The sequence below is a fragment of the Melozone crissalis genome, unplaced genomic scaffold (assembly GCF_028551555.1).
Source record: "Melozone crissalis strain CALT ecotype California unplaced genomic scaffold, PUWL_Pcris_2 ptg000018l_1, whole genome shotgun sequence".
NCBI lineage: Eukaryota > Metazoa > Chordata > Aves > Passeriformes > Passerellidae > Melozone > Melozone crissalis.
In genome coordinates, this window is record NW_026535796.1 from 23,546,659 (window position 1) to 23,563,012 (window position 16,354).

The 16,354-nt window shown below is 42.8% G+C and overlaps 1 protein-coding gene across 5 annotated transcripts in view; it reads left to right on the plus strand.

Annotated features, from left to right (window-relative positions):
• The window catches only part of ACTN1 (actinin alpha 1), an 86,164-nt gene that overhangs the window by 45,841 nt on the left and 23,969 nt on the right, over positions 1-16,354 (plus strand). For 3 of the 5 annotated variants that reach the window (XM_054275088.1, XM_054275092.1, XM_054275090.1), the window contains exons 4-7: positions 6,781-6,867; positions 7,401-7,488; positions 8,391-8,469; positions 14,343-14,424. In XM_054275088.1, the coding sequence (XP_054131063.1) occupies positions 6,781-6,867; positions 7,401-7,488; positions 8,391-8,469; positions 14,343-14,424 (336 nt within the window). Of the gene's footprint in view, positions 1-6,780; positions 6,868-7,400; positions 7,489-8,390; positions 8,470-14,342; positions 14,425-16,049; positions 16,136-16,354 lie in introns of all 5 variants that reach the window. The other 2 variants (XM_054275091.1, XM_054275089.1) reach the window with 1 other exon arrangement.

Consider the following 16,354-nt stretch of genomic DNA (forward strand, 5'->3'; position numbering starts at 1 on the left):
TTTCCATTTGGGATTATTGGTCAGGTCATCCTGCTTTTCTCCTGGCTCTCATGAATTAAGGAAAACTTTGAGCAATGGCAGAAACAAATTAATTGAGATATTTCTTTCTCCAATTAAGAAAACTCTGAATTGAAGCATAGCAACTATTTGTATTTAGTTTGTTTCAGAGCTGCTGGAGAAGGATCTCTTGCTGGAGGACATTGCATGGGTCAAAGCCAAGTGCAGTCCCCAAGATAGGACAAGGACCCCATAGGTTCCAGTTTTCATGGCTTCCAGGCTTCTGGTTGTGCACCCTACATAGCTGGATGCTCTGGCTGGAAGCCTTTATCACTGTGTAGAGACCAGTGTGGGCAGCATCTGGGATGCCCTCAAGAACTTGCAGACCATGCAGAAGCCAGGCAGCTGTGTAGGATTTTTGTCTTTTTAGCAGAGGTGGTGGATGTTTCACAGATATGTCACCCAAGTTCCAGAAGGGCTTACAGGTTTTCATGACACTTTTGTCTGTTCTGGATCTGTTTGTAAGTTCTTCCTATGGATTCAGGTTGTCATTGTTGCTGTGGAGATACTCTGCTTCTGAGATATTTCTAGGTTTGTCTTTACAGTGACCATGGCTAATGAGGGAGGTTTGTTATCTCCGCCTTGCAGATGGAAGTACTTGGTTTCTCTAGGGAAACTCATGACACAGCCAGGAAATGAGCCCATGATACAGTTCTGGATGTGTATTCCTTCTTTGGGAGAGTCCTGGGGCTTCAGGGCTGAGCTCTGCCTGTTCTCAGCTCATGAGGTCAGTGCAGTCTTGGCATGCTGTCTCCAGTTCCGAATTTTCAAACATTCTCTTGGGGCATCTCCAAGACCTGCACCCATCCTATGGTTCATTTGTTCCATGTCAGATCAGGCAGATTACCTCAGCACACTGCTTTAACTTACGGAGGCTTTGGAATAACTTGGAACTAATGTCAGGGACATTGCAGATGCCTCTTCACTGTCTTTGGTACTGAAGAGGAAAATACAAGAGGTCAATGGCTGAATTATACTGATTTTTGCATGCAAAACTTTCCTTCAAATTTCTCAACTTTTTCAGCAGTAGAAACCTGAGGCTGTTGTTGGCTGTGAGTATGGTTTATGGAACACAAATACACATCTGAGGTCATTTTGTGCCTTTACAAAAGGACTGATGCATGCAGTGTCTGATACAATAGTCCATATCTGTATTGGACCCTTTTCAGACTAGAAAACTGGAAGCTGGATCTGCACCTAGAGGTGGTCTACCTTAAATGGCTCCTTAAAATTTTCCAGAGTATAGGTAACCCTATCTTTCTTTCTTCCTAAATCCCCTCCCCTCTTTTTTTCTCCTGTTCTCCCTGGCACTTGTTTCTTTTCATCTTCTTCTGAGGGATTTATTTTTTTCATCTCCTGAGTCCTGTTCCTGAGTCAGCTGTGACTGCATCTCACAGCACTTAGAAGTCATTTGCAAGTCAAGTGATCTGTGACCAAAGATCACCAGGGCCCACTTACTCAGTATGGACTGACAGCAGTTACCCTGTTCAGAAACAGGCTGTGAAGTGCCATTTTGTGACAGAAGTATGATCCACATCAATCTGAATAGTGATCTTGAACTCCCCTGCCAAATGTTTCCTGGCTTTCCTTTGTCCTGGTGCCTATGCAGCTATATGGACAGTACATGCGGCTTTCTTTAAACTACCAGAGGTGGCAAGGCACTGCAGTTTAGCCTTAGGTTAGTTCTGATTTTTATACAGAGTGCTTGGGCCTGTGCTGTGATGCCTCTCAGGCCATGTGAGTGTGGTCACAGCATGGATTTGCCCACCCCAGTGCCTGCCCTTGCACACAGAGCGAGCCTGGGCCACTCTGCTTGTCACCAAGGAGCACAGCCTGCTGCAGGGACTTCTGCCCAGCCTGTCAAGGGCTTGCTGGGCAGTCAACTGCACATCAGCTGTAAAAATGGAATTTACTTTGGACAGCACGGAGGTTTATTCTGTCCATGAAAGGGATTATGAACCTTTCTGAAGCATGAATTTTAGGGACTTGCTTGAGACTTTTAAAAGACATCATGTAGCAGCAAGGTAGAAGGTCTGCCAGCCAATGAGCTGGTAATAATTCTGCACCAAGCAATGAGCTGTAGATGCTGTGGTCAGGTTGGACTGATGTAGAAGGTTTTCTAGGGAGCTTTTCTTCCAGAGAAGCAAACCAGCATGCAGCAGCAGTGTGGTGGTACTGGCTGAGGGAGCACACTCCTTACCTCAGGGGCTTGTTCCATCTCTGTGTGTCTGCTGGGCAGCAAGGTCCTGTGTGAAGGGTCTGCAGTCCAGCTGTAGATCTCTGTACATATTGGCCATCAATGTCCTGGTTTTTTGGGGGGTTTGGTTTTGCTTTGTTTTAATCTAAGCATTTTGTTAGCCAGAGTCAAAGTATGTGTGTAGAATCGAAGTATCTTGTGGCATACAGCAGATCTGTGAAATCTGGATCAAGGAAGACTCTAGCCAAATGGTTTTCATCTGCTTTTAAATCTCACTGTCATCTGACACCTCAGGAGCCTTCTTTTGCTGTAATAGATTCCATATTCATGTCAAATGCTCCTGGACTTTAACAAGCTGAATAGGTCAAGTATGTCACCCTAGGACTGGTTTATTTTTACTAAAATCTACATAGAAAGTTGCTGTTTTCTTAAACAGATCTTGCTTACTTGAACATACAAATAACTTAGGGTGAACTGACCCCTATTCTCACCTGCACAAGTAAAAGGAGAAGTAAAGCTGAGGGATTTCAGTGATTGCAAAAGCCCCATCTGAGTAAAACACCTACTGAAGCACCAGGCAGTGCAAGGATACATTTATTTCACGGTCAAAAAAAGGGGAAGATAGGGTCTCCCTATGTCAGTGAGTGAAGCATAGCATTTATTTGTCCCTGTGTCCTGTCCACTCTGTTAGGGACTTGAGAGCTACACCCTTACTGACAATGCCAGCTGTCTGTCCTAAATCTGACAGGACTGTCAGGAGCAACATGCTTTCTGAAGACAGGGACATGGATAGTTGTCTGCGTATTTGGCATTTGTTTGACAAACAAAATGCAGAGCAGCCTTTTTGTTGTCACCATTGTTGTTCTAGGTCTCCAATTCCCAGATCATAATGCTACCCTGCTAGTTGTTCATGCCCTGCAACTTCTCTCCATGGGGTAACCAAAGGCTCTGCTCTCATGGACAGCTCAGAAGTATCTAGGAGGGGATAACAGTTTCTGTGTTGCTGATTCTGCTTCTAACTATCCGTAGCAGGAAAGGAAGCTTAATAATTTTTGCATTTTTCAAAATGAGTTCATGCATTTAAAAGAGGTGGTGGCATTTCAAAAGGCACGTCTCTGTGGCCAACAGTACTGTAGTTCTTGCCTGCTTGTTACTTGGTGCAGTGATAGGAGCTGGGTGAAAGCATATTCACTGGTGCAAAAAATTTCCCTCTAGTGGATGCAGATGGTTGACCAGCTTTAGCCAGCAATTGATCAACCCTCAAGTTGAATGTAAATCACATTGATAACATGTGCTTGTGCTGCTGTTCCTGCAACAGCAGCTGGTGCTGAAGTGCACGCAGTGCTTGCAGAGGCCCTGCCTAGAAAGAGCACTTGGAAAGCAGAGTCAGGCTTTTGAAAAATACTGTCTGATTACAAGGCTTTTAATACGTGAACTGCTCTCATATTACTGAGTCTTCCTTATATCAGCAGGGACCAAGCATACTGTCTTTATTTAGACATTAGATTGTTCTAGCTTTATAGTGTTGTATTCAACTTTTTAACAATTCTCGTGGAGTTTCTTTTTCTTCATCACCAGGAAGCAGAAAGCTCCATGCAAACCTGTTTTGCAGCCATGTTTTTCACTTTGTTTCTTGGCCCATCCTGCTATACTAGAAAAAGACTGGCAGCAGATGCAGGATGGTGAATTCTGAAGGAAAAGGAGGTTGGCAGTAGGGAGTGCTGGGATGGAAGACCAAGAGAGTGAGGGCCAAAGAGCATAGAGTCTTCTGATCAGTCGGGTTGACTTTGTAACCAGGTTTCCAGGAGAGGATTTTTAGCACTAGAAATGAAAAATGCTTGCCTGCTTCTAATAAATAATAACCATTTTGTCAAGTCTATTTCAAAGAGCAACAACAACAAAAAAAAAAAGATAGAGGATTGTGTAGCTTGTTAAATGTGTATCCTAGGATGGATCACTCACTAATCTCACTGACATCAGTATCTGCTTGGTACATGGTGGCACTGTGTAAAGTAAAATGACATGTAGAGATGAAGTGGTAGAAACATTCTGGATTTCCTCCACAGCAGCTTTGTTTGGGTGCACTGCTAAAGAATAATCGGATATGGGAACAGGGAGCACATCTTTCTTTTTAAATGGGTTGTGCTGTGAAGAGCACTGGGAAAGAAGGGATGCTTCCACCTTAATTCCACCAGCTGACTTTATAAAACCAGAATTTTAGAATGTGACCAGAACGTAGTGCTGAGTTCTTACGCAATGTTAGCGACTTTACACTGTCGGTTTTATATAAGTGTCTGGACCTTTATTTCCAATTTAAATCCATGGAGCAGTAATATTAATTACCTGTTTCAGCTCACTGATTGATTTATTATTATTCATGAAGCATTTTCAGCATTAAAGTATTGTCATCAGATTTTAATCAAGCCCATTAAAGAGCTCCATTTAGTTTCAGGTCTTAAATATATCCTAGAAGAGTCCTGCCAGCTGTTGGGGGTTTTACAAGCACTGGGTTTTTTGATTTTTGAAGATCCCAGTGATTACCAGTCACATTAACAAAACAAACAAGCTGAAAATACAGATACTTTCTTGTATATTTTAGCTGCAGTATCTCAGGTATTTGTAAGAATAGTGAGGATTCTCCTTCTTGATTGCAGTGCTTTACTGGAGGGATGAAGAATACAAAAAGTACAGAACCGAATACACTTGCCATCGTATGACATTTTCTTGCATCAGCCTAGCAGACAACCCCCTGACCTCAAAATGTCTGTAAAAAATTAATTTGTGTGAAAACCGTCAACAGGCAAACACAGTTTTTTCATGCCACCAAATAACTGTATGTTTTTTGTACTGAACTGAAAAGTTATTGGGTGTTTAATTTTGGGCAAACTGATGACCCAGTAAAAGATCTTAGTGTACTCTGAAGTTTAGAAAGGAGCAGAGACAGAGTTTTACTGTAGTAGAACGAGGTAGCATGTCTTGCTTTCTGTCTTCTACATCTGTAAATCACTAATTCAGATGTATGTCAAAGGACAGTAGAGCTTATAATTCTGATTTACACTGGAAGTTGCATGACATGTATCTCTAAATCACAAGTTTTCAGGAATTTGGACACAATTTCTGAAAATCTGGTTTTGGGGTGTGTACTGCTGGTATGTTGATTTTGAATACAATGAGGTTCACATTTTGAATTTTTTTCATAAGAAGAAAAACATTTTTTTAACAGCTTAAATGGAAAGATTAAAATATGGTTAGTTTTGTGGCACTATCCAGACAGGCATCAATTGCCTATACCACAAATTGTGCTTGTCCCAGAGCCCAGTTCCTGCTGGGCAGCTTTATGAAAGAAGTGGCATGGAGGAGTCTACAGTAGTACAAAAATGGTTTCTGACAATCTTATTGGGACTTGAATTATTCTACCTCCAAACATTTTCTTACTGAAAATACTCTTGTAACTTGTCATTTATTTGTGAAAGATCCTGCCATACAGGGACCTGTCAGAAAATGAGTAGGAGAAAACAGCTCAGCTGGTTTCACTATCCAAAAATGTGAAGGCTGTAAATTCTGTAACTGTGTGTGGGTATATATATATCTGTGGAATTTTTGTAGATGTTGAGGATCAGTACTTGAGACCCATCTGCTCACTGTTTGGCTCTAGTCCATACCTGATGGAAGCTTCTTTCTGGGCCAGCATTGCCCCAAGCACTTGTTGTTCTCAGGACCTTGATCCTTCATCCTAAACAGATCATAGCTCACACACACAAGCAGTTGCCTTGTAAAGCCTCCAAGTTGTTGACTCTAGCTGATTTATGCTGTGGAATCTAATGAGCAGTAAAGCACACAGTCTGCTCACAGTCATGGTTTATGTTATGTTCTGTGCTGACTGGTCAGCATGAGTCCTTGGTTCTTCTTCCACCAGGATGTGTGGACATTGAGAAATTGTCCTTTGGCAATTACATGACTGAAAGAAGTCCTGTACAGGAAGTCTGATGTATTTAGACTTGTTTGAAATCAAAATGTTTATGGTGTATGGTTTTCTTGGTTGTATCTTGTTCACAGGACAAAACCAGCTGTCAGAGCTCATCTGCTCTGGGAAGTGTCACTGGTTCTTCTGGTGTGTTTATGCTGGGGCAGTTCTATAGGTGACTTGGAGTAGATATGGGATAAGAGAAGTAAGGCTTTTCCTTTTCCCAGTTTGGCTTCTCTGACTTCTAAGTAGTAGTAATTATACCTGAGGAAGGTGCTTTTAGGCCTGTGTGGGGAATTACACTGATCTAAATCAGTGTTTACTCCCAATCTTTAGGATCACGTGTCTGTTTTGCTCTCAGTATTGTCCTGCGAAATCTGATTATGGGTTACTGTACCTATCAGCAGAACATCTGGGAAGGCAGGGAAAAACAGTTTTTAGCAGGAATTCCATTCCTTCCATATGCAAAAGGGAATGTTCCCCAATGCTCCTTTTTTACAAGGATTTGCAGTTGCAACTTTGTCTATTTCTTCTCTTTCTACCTTTTTTTTTCCCCCCGCAGAAATCGTGGATGGCAATGTTAAAATGACCCTTGGAATGATTTGGACCATCATCCTTCGTTTTGCCATTCAGGATATCTCAGTTGAAGGTAAATTGTAGTTCTTTCCTGACACTGTTCAGTAGTGGAAAACTGGAGTAACTAAATGGCATTGCCACTTAAATGGCCCAAAATGCCCTCTTAAGTAAGTCACTGAAGGATCCTTGGCAGCTACCCTTCCCAAGCTGCCCTGACATCTCATGAACATTTATGGCCAAGCTCAAACACACTGAGATGAGTTTTTCGGATGCTTCTCCTACAAGAGATTTCAAGGGTAGCTCAAAAGGATGACTGAGCCTGAAAATAAACTTATCACTTATGAGTCCTACAAGACTCTCCAGTTCCAAAAAGCTATCTCCTTATTACTGAACTTCATTAAGAAGATAACAGTAGCAAACTATCCTAGTAGACTTTACCAAACAAGAAATTCTCTGACAAGTGAAATTTAATAAAGCACAATTTAGTGCAGTCTCTACCAAAGAGGTTTTGGTGATGGCTTTCTAGCATATGCTCCAGAGACTCCTGTTTTCTAAGAAAATTAGTTAATTGATGTGTTTTCTTTCTTTTTTTCTTTCTTTCCCTAGAAACATCTGCTAAAGAAGGACTTTTGTTATGGTGTCAGAGGAAGACAGCCCCCTACAAAAATGTAAACATCCAGAACTTCCATATCAGGTGAGTTACAGGCAAGAACTTAGTTTTACAATCTGTGTTATTTTCCGATGTCTCTCAATATGTTCAACAATATTACTGGCAGACCTCCCCTGGCAATGCACGTGCACATTACACAAATAACAGTGTGGTCCAGAGAGATGCCTAGGAAGCTGGAGGCAGAGGTTCTAAGAGGATCCAAGTGCCTCATTCAGGTTACAGTTGCTCCTTTCATAAAGTTCTTCAGGGCATTAAGTCCTCCAAGAGCAGCATTTGTGGCATGGGCTAAGCAAGAGAGCTTTTGCTCTGTGAACACTCAGAAGGCTTTAGCAGCCCTGACAAAAGGACTGCCTCCTAACTTTTGTAGTATGGCAGAGCTGGGAAGGAAGAAGAGGTTCTCTTGCTCTGCTTTTCTTATTTCCAAGCTGGCAGATGTTCTAGTGAAGATTCTACATAATAGTGTTTTCTCCAGCACATCCTGGAGCCTTGTATGAGCCATACAAAGTAAAGCACTTCTAAGCTTAACTGCCATCAGTGCAGCTGGCTGGGGACATCTGCCTTTTCCCTAAGGAATGTCCTTGTTCCTCCTTTACGGCTTGGGTCTACACCTTTTTTCAGCCTCGAGCTCATGTGCTGCACGGGACATGCACAGAGGGTTCAGTACAGAGAACTGCCAAAAACAAGGTCCCAACTCAATGGGCAAGTTGTAATCACAATGGATTTTTGTAAGGGTTGAAAGGAATCTTCATTGCAGTCTCATGCACGTACAAGATATCTCTCATTCCCAGCACTTACAGAAGCACTCTTAGTTGGAACCTAAACCAGAATTAGTTGTCTCACTGCCTTGGTGCCTTCCCTCATGCTCACCACTGTGTGTCTCCACGGCTGAGCAATGTTCATTGTTCTCTCTTGTGTTTCTCTCATAGTTGGAAGGATGGCCTTGGTTTCTGTGCTTTAATTCATAGACACCGTCCAGAGCTCATCGACTACGGCAAGCTACGAAAGGTACCAATCCATTTGTCTATCAGAGCAGATGCTTGGCACCTTAGAAGTAAAGGAGGAAAAGAATTAGCTTGATAAACATAATTGGAGAACTTCAGCACAAGCTGGCAGTTGCAGGACTGAGGGGGAAGGAAGGAGGGATGAATCAGTACATTCAGGCTTCTTGGTGAAGCGTGAACTTAATGAGCTTCCTGCTTGATTCCCTGCTTTCAGACTGCCTGGTATGAGGCACACGTGCCCCAGTCCCAGCTGATGAGCAAAAGCTGGCAAACTCAGTAACACCAAATGTGAGAATAGTTCTGTGCTAATGTCACAGACTAGTGAGTCAAATCAGACTTAACATTTCTGTGGAGAGCTGGATAGAAACCAGTTTTCTGGTGTTCATAATGCTCATTGAAGGGTTTGTGTGCCCTCACTGGACACTTGTCATGTGTCACTGACACTTCCAGCTTAGCACTGAGTCACCTGCAGTGCTTCTAGGCTTCTCCTAGCATGTAGGTATCAGGTGCCAAAAAAGCATTTGTCAGAAAAATCAATTTTACTTAAATACTTTTTCTGGTAGCATGATACCAAGCTGCTCCAAATTTTACTCCCTGTGTGGTTTGGAGACAAGATTGCTGAATGGATGATTGCAATAACCACTTAGTGGTTTATGCTGCTCCCAGTGTCTTGAAACAGCAGTGCAATAGAAGATCAAACTGGGTTCTTGTCCTACTGGCATTCCTGCAATCTGCTGAGATCCACTTTCACTGTATCTGTGCCCATGTCACCAAGAGCATAATGAAATGTCACCAAGAGCATAATTCATGTACCATTGCTGGGGCTAACACAAAAAGCTTGTCCATCAGGTCTCCTGCTGGACTGTGTGTTTTTAAGTGCATGTGTGCTTGGTGTTAGCTAGGGAAATAAACATTGAAGCCCATGACCAGCAGACCTGGGCTCCTGGATCACCATGCAAATGAGCAAAATGTAAATGACCTAATCAAATTAGCATCCCAGAGGCCATAAATTGTACAATGCCTGATCTGCTTTTCAGTAACCTTTTAGATCTTTACTGTCTTCCAGAGCAATCAGTTTTTCTGATCAGTTTTAGTGTCTGGAGTCAGCACAGGGGGGAAGACTGTACCTGTTTACACAAACAGCAGCAAGAAGAAAAGGAATTATTAGAGTAACATTTCCGTGCCTAATGTTGGGAAAATAATGCAGCTAAGCAATGTGTGCCTGACAAACCCAGGCAGGTAAATGCTGCAGAGCACTCTGTTACCAACAAAGCCCTTAGCCAAAGCCAAGCAAAAACAGAGTGAAGGAAAGTGAGTTATTTGTTGATATTGACTGCAAGCTTTTTAGGATGAAAAATAGTGTGATTGTTTTAGCCAAATTCCATGTGCATGAGAGGGGATTTTTCCTATTTGGAGTAAGGTTAAATGGAACCAGCGTCTTTTGATCTCTGATTGCTTTTGATCCCATCCTTCACTGGTTCCCTCCATCCTTCTGAAGTCTTCTCACACTCTCTGTATCATTTTTATTGTTGTTCTGCCTCAGTTACTCTAAAGAGGTGAGATTAAATGTATGTTGGAGAACTCTACAACAGCTGAAATCTTGAGCAAATAGCTGGGAGGAACTTAAGAGCCTAGTCCTTAGCTATGGCAGTTGATGTGTGCTGAAGGGAAGGTAACCTTTTTTATGCTAGATATTTGAAACCAATTGAGGTATATATAAACACAGAGGAGGCTGCTGAGAGACAGCCATTGCAGTAGATAGTAGGTTAGAGATCCACCTCAAGTTCTCTTCCAGCTCTAGGGAGCAATTAGTGGCATCTCAGTTGTGTGTGCCTTTGGCAATGCTGTGTGTGTTTCTGTGTATACACATACACAGAAATCTATGAGATAAAGAGGTGAAATCAGTCCAAGCTGCCCGGAGTTCTGCACTATACTTCTTGTTTGGGCAGCATTCTTTGGCAGCTTGTGTTTTCTGCTCTGTCACAGGGGCTGTGTCTAGGCTACAGGCCTGCATTGGCAGTGTGTACTTGCAAAAGGTAGCCAGCCAGTGTATAGCCACGTGTTTTCCCAAAATTTAGCAACTTCTTTTGTCAGCACTCTTTTGTATTGAGTTTGTTCCTGGCTATTTTTCCTATTCTAGCTATGTTAGGAATAAGCACAATTCTTTTCTGCATACAGGCACTGCCTAGCTGAAGTTATTTGTATAGTCCAGGCCTCAAAACAACAGGGACAAGTCCAGCTTGGTGTTGGTGATAGCCTGACATCCCAGCTAATTGGTTAGATAGTTTCTATTTGGTGCAGATCTGTCTGCTATTATTCAGCTCACTGTGGATTAGGTCTTGGGATTAAGCTGGCGGTCTGCAAGTGAGAGGTATGCAGAGGATGGGGTTTCCCTCCCTCCTTTTACCTTCACTGTAGCTCAGCTGTGAGCTACGTCTAAGATACTTCTGTCAGTGTTGACAGTGATTGACTGCTGGCTCTGACACCCCCTCATATACCACAATATGTATAGAACTGTGGTCTGTGTACTGCTGTGTTATATGCAGATATTTCTGAAAACATGAATTTTGCATTTCTTTCTTAGTGTCTTCAGTTCTGGCAGGTATAATAAGTGCTTGCTCTCTCCGAATTTTCCTTCCCCTCCATCTCCTTTCCCGATTGCTAGTTAATAGATAACGTTTTTTATGTTGCATTGCAATAATTGCCTTGGCAACCTTGTGTGCTGCAAGGACTTGGAAATAGCTGGAGGAAGAGAGGAGTCCCTGCATGAATTAGGGTTGAAAAATGAAGAGCCGTGATAATCTTTAGTCAGCAAAAGCAGAGAATGAGCTGGGTTGGCATCTGTCTAGGGCAGGTTTGCTCTCTGCCATCACTAAAACAAAATACCTCCTCCATGGTGAAGCTATAGATTTCCTTGTGGCTAGCTCAGCTAGAGTCTGGCAAGTTATTGTTCCTTTTCATGCCTCTGCCACTGCTATGTTCATGTAAATGGAATTGCAACCAAGACACCTCCACAGCCTCATCTGGGTCAGTGCTCTTCTGGGTGTGTGTTTCAGCTGTGGAAGGAATCAGGGGACAGGTGGCTTGTCTTTTGTTTGATCTGCTGTGTTTGGGTCCCTAAAGTGTCCCTGCAGCTGTGGTGCTTCAGTGTGAGGCTTGGAGCTGCCTGGCCAGTCTTTATCACCTTGCCCCTTTTCATGGGTATCAGCTGAAACAGGTGATTTGAAATGATGATTAGCTGATGTACAGTAGGATGGAACTGAAAGTGGTGGAATTGGGAGGAATTTCATAGGGCTTGAGACCCTAGTCTTGGAAGAGCCCCAGGGAAACCTAACTCATGCACGAAGAAGTATCATTGTTGGGATGAGCTGCTCCACTGCTCTTGAGGGGTGAAGGTTTTCCTGCTGGGAGCAGAGTCTTGCTCGAGTGTAGCTCTCTACTCATCTCCAAGCTAGTCTTGGACTTCAGTAGCTTGCTTTCAGTAGTGCTATCTTTAGTTTCATTCCCTAAGAGATATTGTGATCACACATCTTTCTGCATTTGAAGTTGAAATCTGCTGGCTTTATCTAGGTGAGTCTCCAGTTTCTCACACGTTAAAAATTCCAGCCCTTCCTTTGGGACTGCCCAAGCTCAGTAAGTTTTCCCATCAGGAAACCTCTCCCAGCTTTCAGCCAAAAATTTCTTTTTAACCTTTGGCAAGAGTGCTCCTGGTGTTGTTACTTGCAAACTGATAGGAAAGCTATCTGCAGGGAGGTATTTGCTCCTCCTTTTCCTCCAGGAGAGTCTGGCAGATCTTCATGCAGCTTGTTCAGATGGGTCTGTGCTAAGGAGGGGTTTGTGTTAATACTAAACACTGTCAGGGTGTTATAACCCTGATCATAACCCTGATGGTCACGGTCAGCATGGGGTCAAATTTGCTACACAGTGATGACATTTCTACAGAAATAGAAAAAGGCACATGTGCTAGGGGAAGACTGGCAGGGGAGCTGCCACTTCGCATTTCTGCATGCTCCTGCACTTGAGTGAAAGAAAATCTGTTATTTTTTTTCTCTCTAAATGAAGCTAGGGCCATGTCTACACTCAGTGAACAAAGTAGGTTATATACCACCTAGTCTCACCTCCTCAGATAAGGCTTTTGCTTATGCTGTGGGTTCACAGAGGCTTCTCCACACCAAGCACAAAAGACAAGCAGGTTGGAATTGAAGTGGTTCCTCTAATTCCATGGCATAGGGTGGTTCCTTGTAGCTGGAGAATAGTAAAAATCTACTGCTCAGCTCTGAAGAGATGGATGTAGATATATCTGATGTAGTCACTATTATATAGAGTGTAGGGATTTGACACTATGTCATACTGTGACAGCTGCTGGCTTCATCACAGAATGCCTGTGCAACATTACCTTGCTTAATATTGACTTGATCCAGTGGATTTAATACAGATCACTGTCTGTTTTAGTGGCCTTTCTGTGTGATTTACTTTGATAGGTGAAACATTGTCTGAGAGAGACATTCACCCAAAGGAATATGTTGCTGATATTGGATGCCAGCCTAATACGTGCTTGATTCCTAGGGAAATGCTGCAGGAAACTGCTTTTCAGAGCAGCTCAGTTTCCTAGTTCATGGAGGCTGTAATCTGAGGGCTACATAATGACCAGTGCCATAAAGGAAGTTTTATTCCTGCCCTTACCCTGTCTGCCCAAGCCTGCCTAGCTTCATCTTTCCTGCTGGGTGTGTTCAAAGGAAGCTGCCTGTTGATTAGAGTTGAGGCACAGCTTAATCTTCCAAGTCAGTGCAATAAGCAAAGGCACATGGTTCAGATAGAAAATAAACAGAACATGGATGCTGCTCTAGAAAGAAGGTGAAATAATTTTACTACCTTTTTCCTGGTTTTTTATGTGGGTCTCAGTGGGAACAGCACAAATGACAATATGGAGAGTAGCACCCCATCTTTCCTCCCTCCCAAAAGACACCAAACAAGATGGCTGAACACTAGCAGTTTATGCACAACCTTTCATCCAGTAGAAGCCACATGTCTCAACAGCAGAAACTGATAAAGCAAATGTCATTTGTCACCTATGAAGTGGATTGATCCTTCAGAATAGTGAAGTGTCATGGTTATACAGGAATATAGGAACAAGTTGCTATGAGAATCTTACACAGGTTGTCAAATGTCTTGTTGCTGATTATTATGTTTGAATGCTGGACACAATTTTCAGAGTCTTTCATTTTCAATTACATTTGTTTTTCATGTTTCTGCACTTTTAAATCTGCAGAAGGTTTATATAGAGAGGAATAGAAATGTACTAGGGAAATTACAAGACATGCAGAAGGAAAAGCCATACTCAAGGCAAAATGGGTACTTTTATATGTATTTATTCTGTAGCGATTTGTTGGAACATTTCTCTTCCTCCCACTCAACTAGTGTTCAACAAACTGTACACTAGCTAAGGACAGCACCCGTTGCAGATGTTGTTACTATTTCAGTATTGCTTAGATGTTCTAACAGATACACAGCTCTGCAGTTCTTTAAAATGGAACTTACAAACCCAATATAAGCATGAGATGTAAATGTGAGATGTGGTCTCATCATTTACTATCAGTTTGATGTGAAGCTAACATTACTTATAACTAGGTTCAAGACAAAATGCATTATTCCTTTTTTTTTTTTTGCAAGTGCATAGACTGTATGTTGATTATCATACCAAGAGTCCCCAGGCTCTTCTTTCAAAAGGAAGCCAATTGTTTCATCCTGCTGCATGAGGCTTCACACACAATTTTTGTCTGGCAAGCACAGTTACCTGAACCAAAGCTCTTTCTGAGGGAAATGCTGTGTACCTTGTTAAAAGTTGCTGCTGACGCTCTTCCTCTGTGTCTTTCCCAGGATGATCCACTCACTAATCTAAACACGGCTTTTGATGTGGCTGAGAAATATCTGGATATTCCGAAGATGCTGGATGCAGAAGGTAAAGTACACTCCAACAGCTTTTAACTTGTTTTTTTCTCAAGAAATTTTCCACTTCTTCTAGGTGGAGTCCTTTTGTACAAGATTCCAGTAACCTCGGAATGTTCCCTGCGTGACTGTGTAGTAAATGTATAGGGAAAAGTTAAAATGGAATAATGAGTCACATGTTCTGCTTCCCTCTTCCTCCTCTGTCCTTCAGTCTTTCGAGTCTAGCGTGGAGATCTTAGCTTGGGGTTGACACACAAGGCAGAGATGACTAACACCTGTCATCTGCTGACTGAAGTGTTCCCTTTTAATGATCAGGCCAAATACTGAGTTAGTGGATGATGTAGGCCTGTGTTCCTTTTGCTCCAGGTTTTTTTTTTCCTGTGGTCTTTCTGACATTGCTGGTATTTTTCCTTCTGAGGGCATGATATTATTATCATTATTATAGACTGCTTTTTCTTGACTACTCAGAAGTGTTTGGCATGAAGATTCTTCACTGACTGGGTCTGGAGACCAAGACAGAATTCTGTGTTGTTCAGAGATGCTTTTGGTGCTGATTACAACTGCATCCCTGAGGCCACTGGGACAGCAAGGATTACTTTTCAGAGTCTTGTCAGGACCAGCTTGGCAGCAGATTTTGAAGACTGTAACTCTGGAGTGCAAACAACAGCCTGAAATAGTTCTCTGGTTGTTGGCTGTTTGTCTAAAGCCAGCAGGCTTCAATGGTAGAAGCTGTATTTCAGACTAGAGTTGGAGAGGGGAAGCAGTTAAATGTTTTTGTTAAATCAAGGAGTGAGAGGAGCAAAGAGGAAAGGTGGGAATAGGACAGCCAAACCCAGTGAACTGTGTTTTAGTAACTAGGATGTTCATATTCCTAGGAGGTATTTCCCATCCCCAGAGATGAGTTTTGCTTTCCCTGCATTCATTATGCTGAGGTTAAAAAAAACCATGAGGTTTCCAGTAAATTCAAACATTTCCTGCCATTCCGTAGGAAATACAGATACCTCCAAAATAAGCGGATCTAGCTTCAGATCGTAGCAAAAGTAGCAGTGATGAAGAGGGCCCCTGGCAGGAGTTCTCATTGCTCCTTACTGATATCTCTCCTCCCTCATGGAGTCAAGCTAATGTGTATTCCTCCACACCATTAATTCTGATCTCTGGAGGTGTTGAGTTTCCACTGAAACTAATGAAAGGGCCTTTTGAAATTCAAGCCATCATTGTGTTGAAATGGAGGAGGGAGACATGGAAAAGAAGGGAGAAAGTATCTTTCCAGAAGAAGAGAACTGCACGGAGGAATTGCAATGTAATATGTCTATAAAAGTCATGTCAGCCTGATGCCAGTTTGAGTTGATTCAATCCACCAATCACAGTAATGTTCTCAGGACAGGGAAGTGCTGTGACACAAAACATGCTGATGTATGGCTGCCTTAGCCTGCCAGACTCTGGAGGAAATTGTATGATGAGGGAGGGGAACCAGAAGGGTGATCCTGGGTTCTGAGACACATCTCCTGGGGAAGCGCTGTGGAATCGCTGTGACACGCCCGCACCGCAGCAGGCCTCCTGAACACTTGTGGTTCTGCTCCTCCTCTGCTTTCCTCCCATCAGTTGATTATGCTCTTAACGTGAGGTTTTTTTTGACAGACATTGTTGGAACTGCCCGTCCTGACGAGAAGGCCATCATGACCTATGTTTCTAGCTTCTACCACGCCTTCTCAGGAGCCCAGAAGGTATCGCAGGATCCCAAGCTCCCTCCACAGAGCACACCTGCTGCCGTTGCTAATGTCCAAACCTTTTTTTCTTTCTCTCTCTCCTCTCTAGCTACGGGCATCTTTATTATTATGTTCGTGGTAGAGTTGGCTGTTGGTTCAAAGTGGTGCCCCAAATACAATACACGGGGCAAGGAAGCCAGGAATCCCGTTTCCCTCTAGTCAGCAGTGGCACTTAGG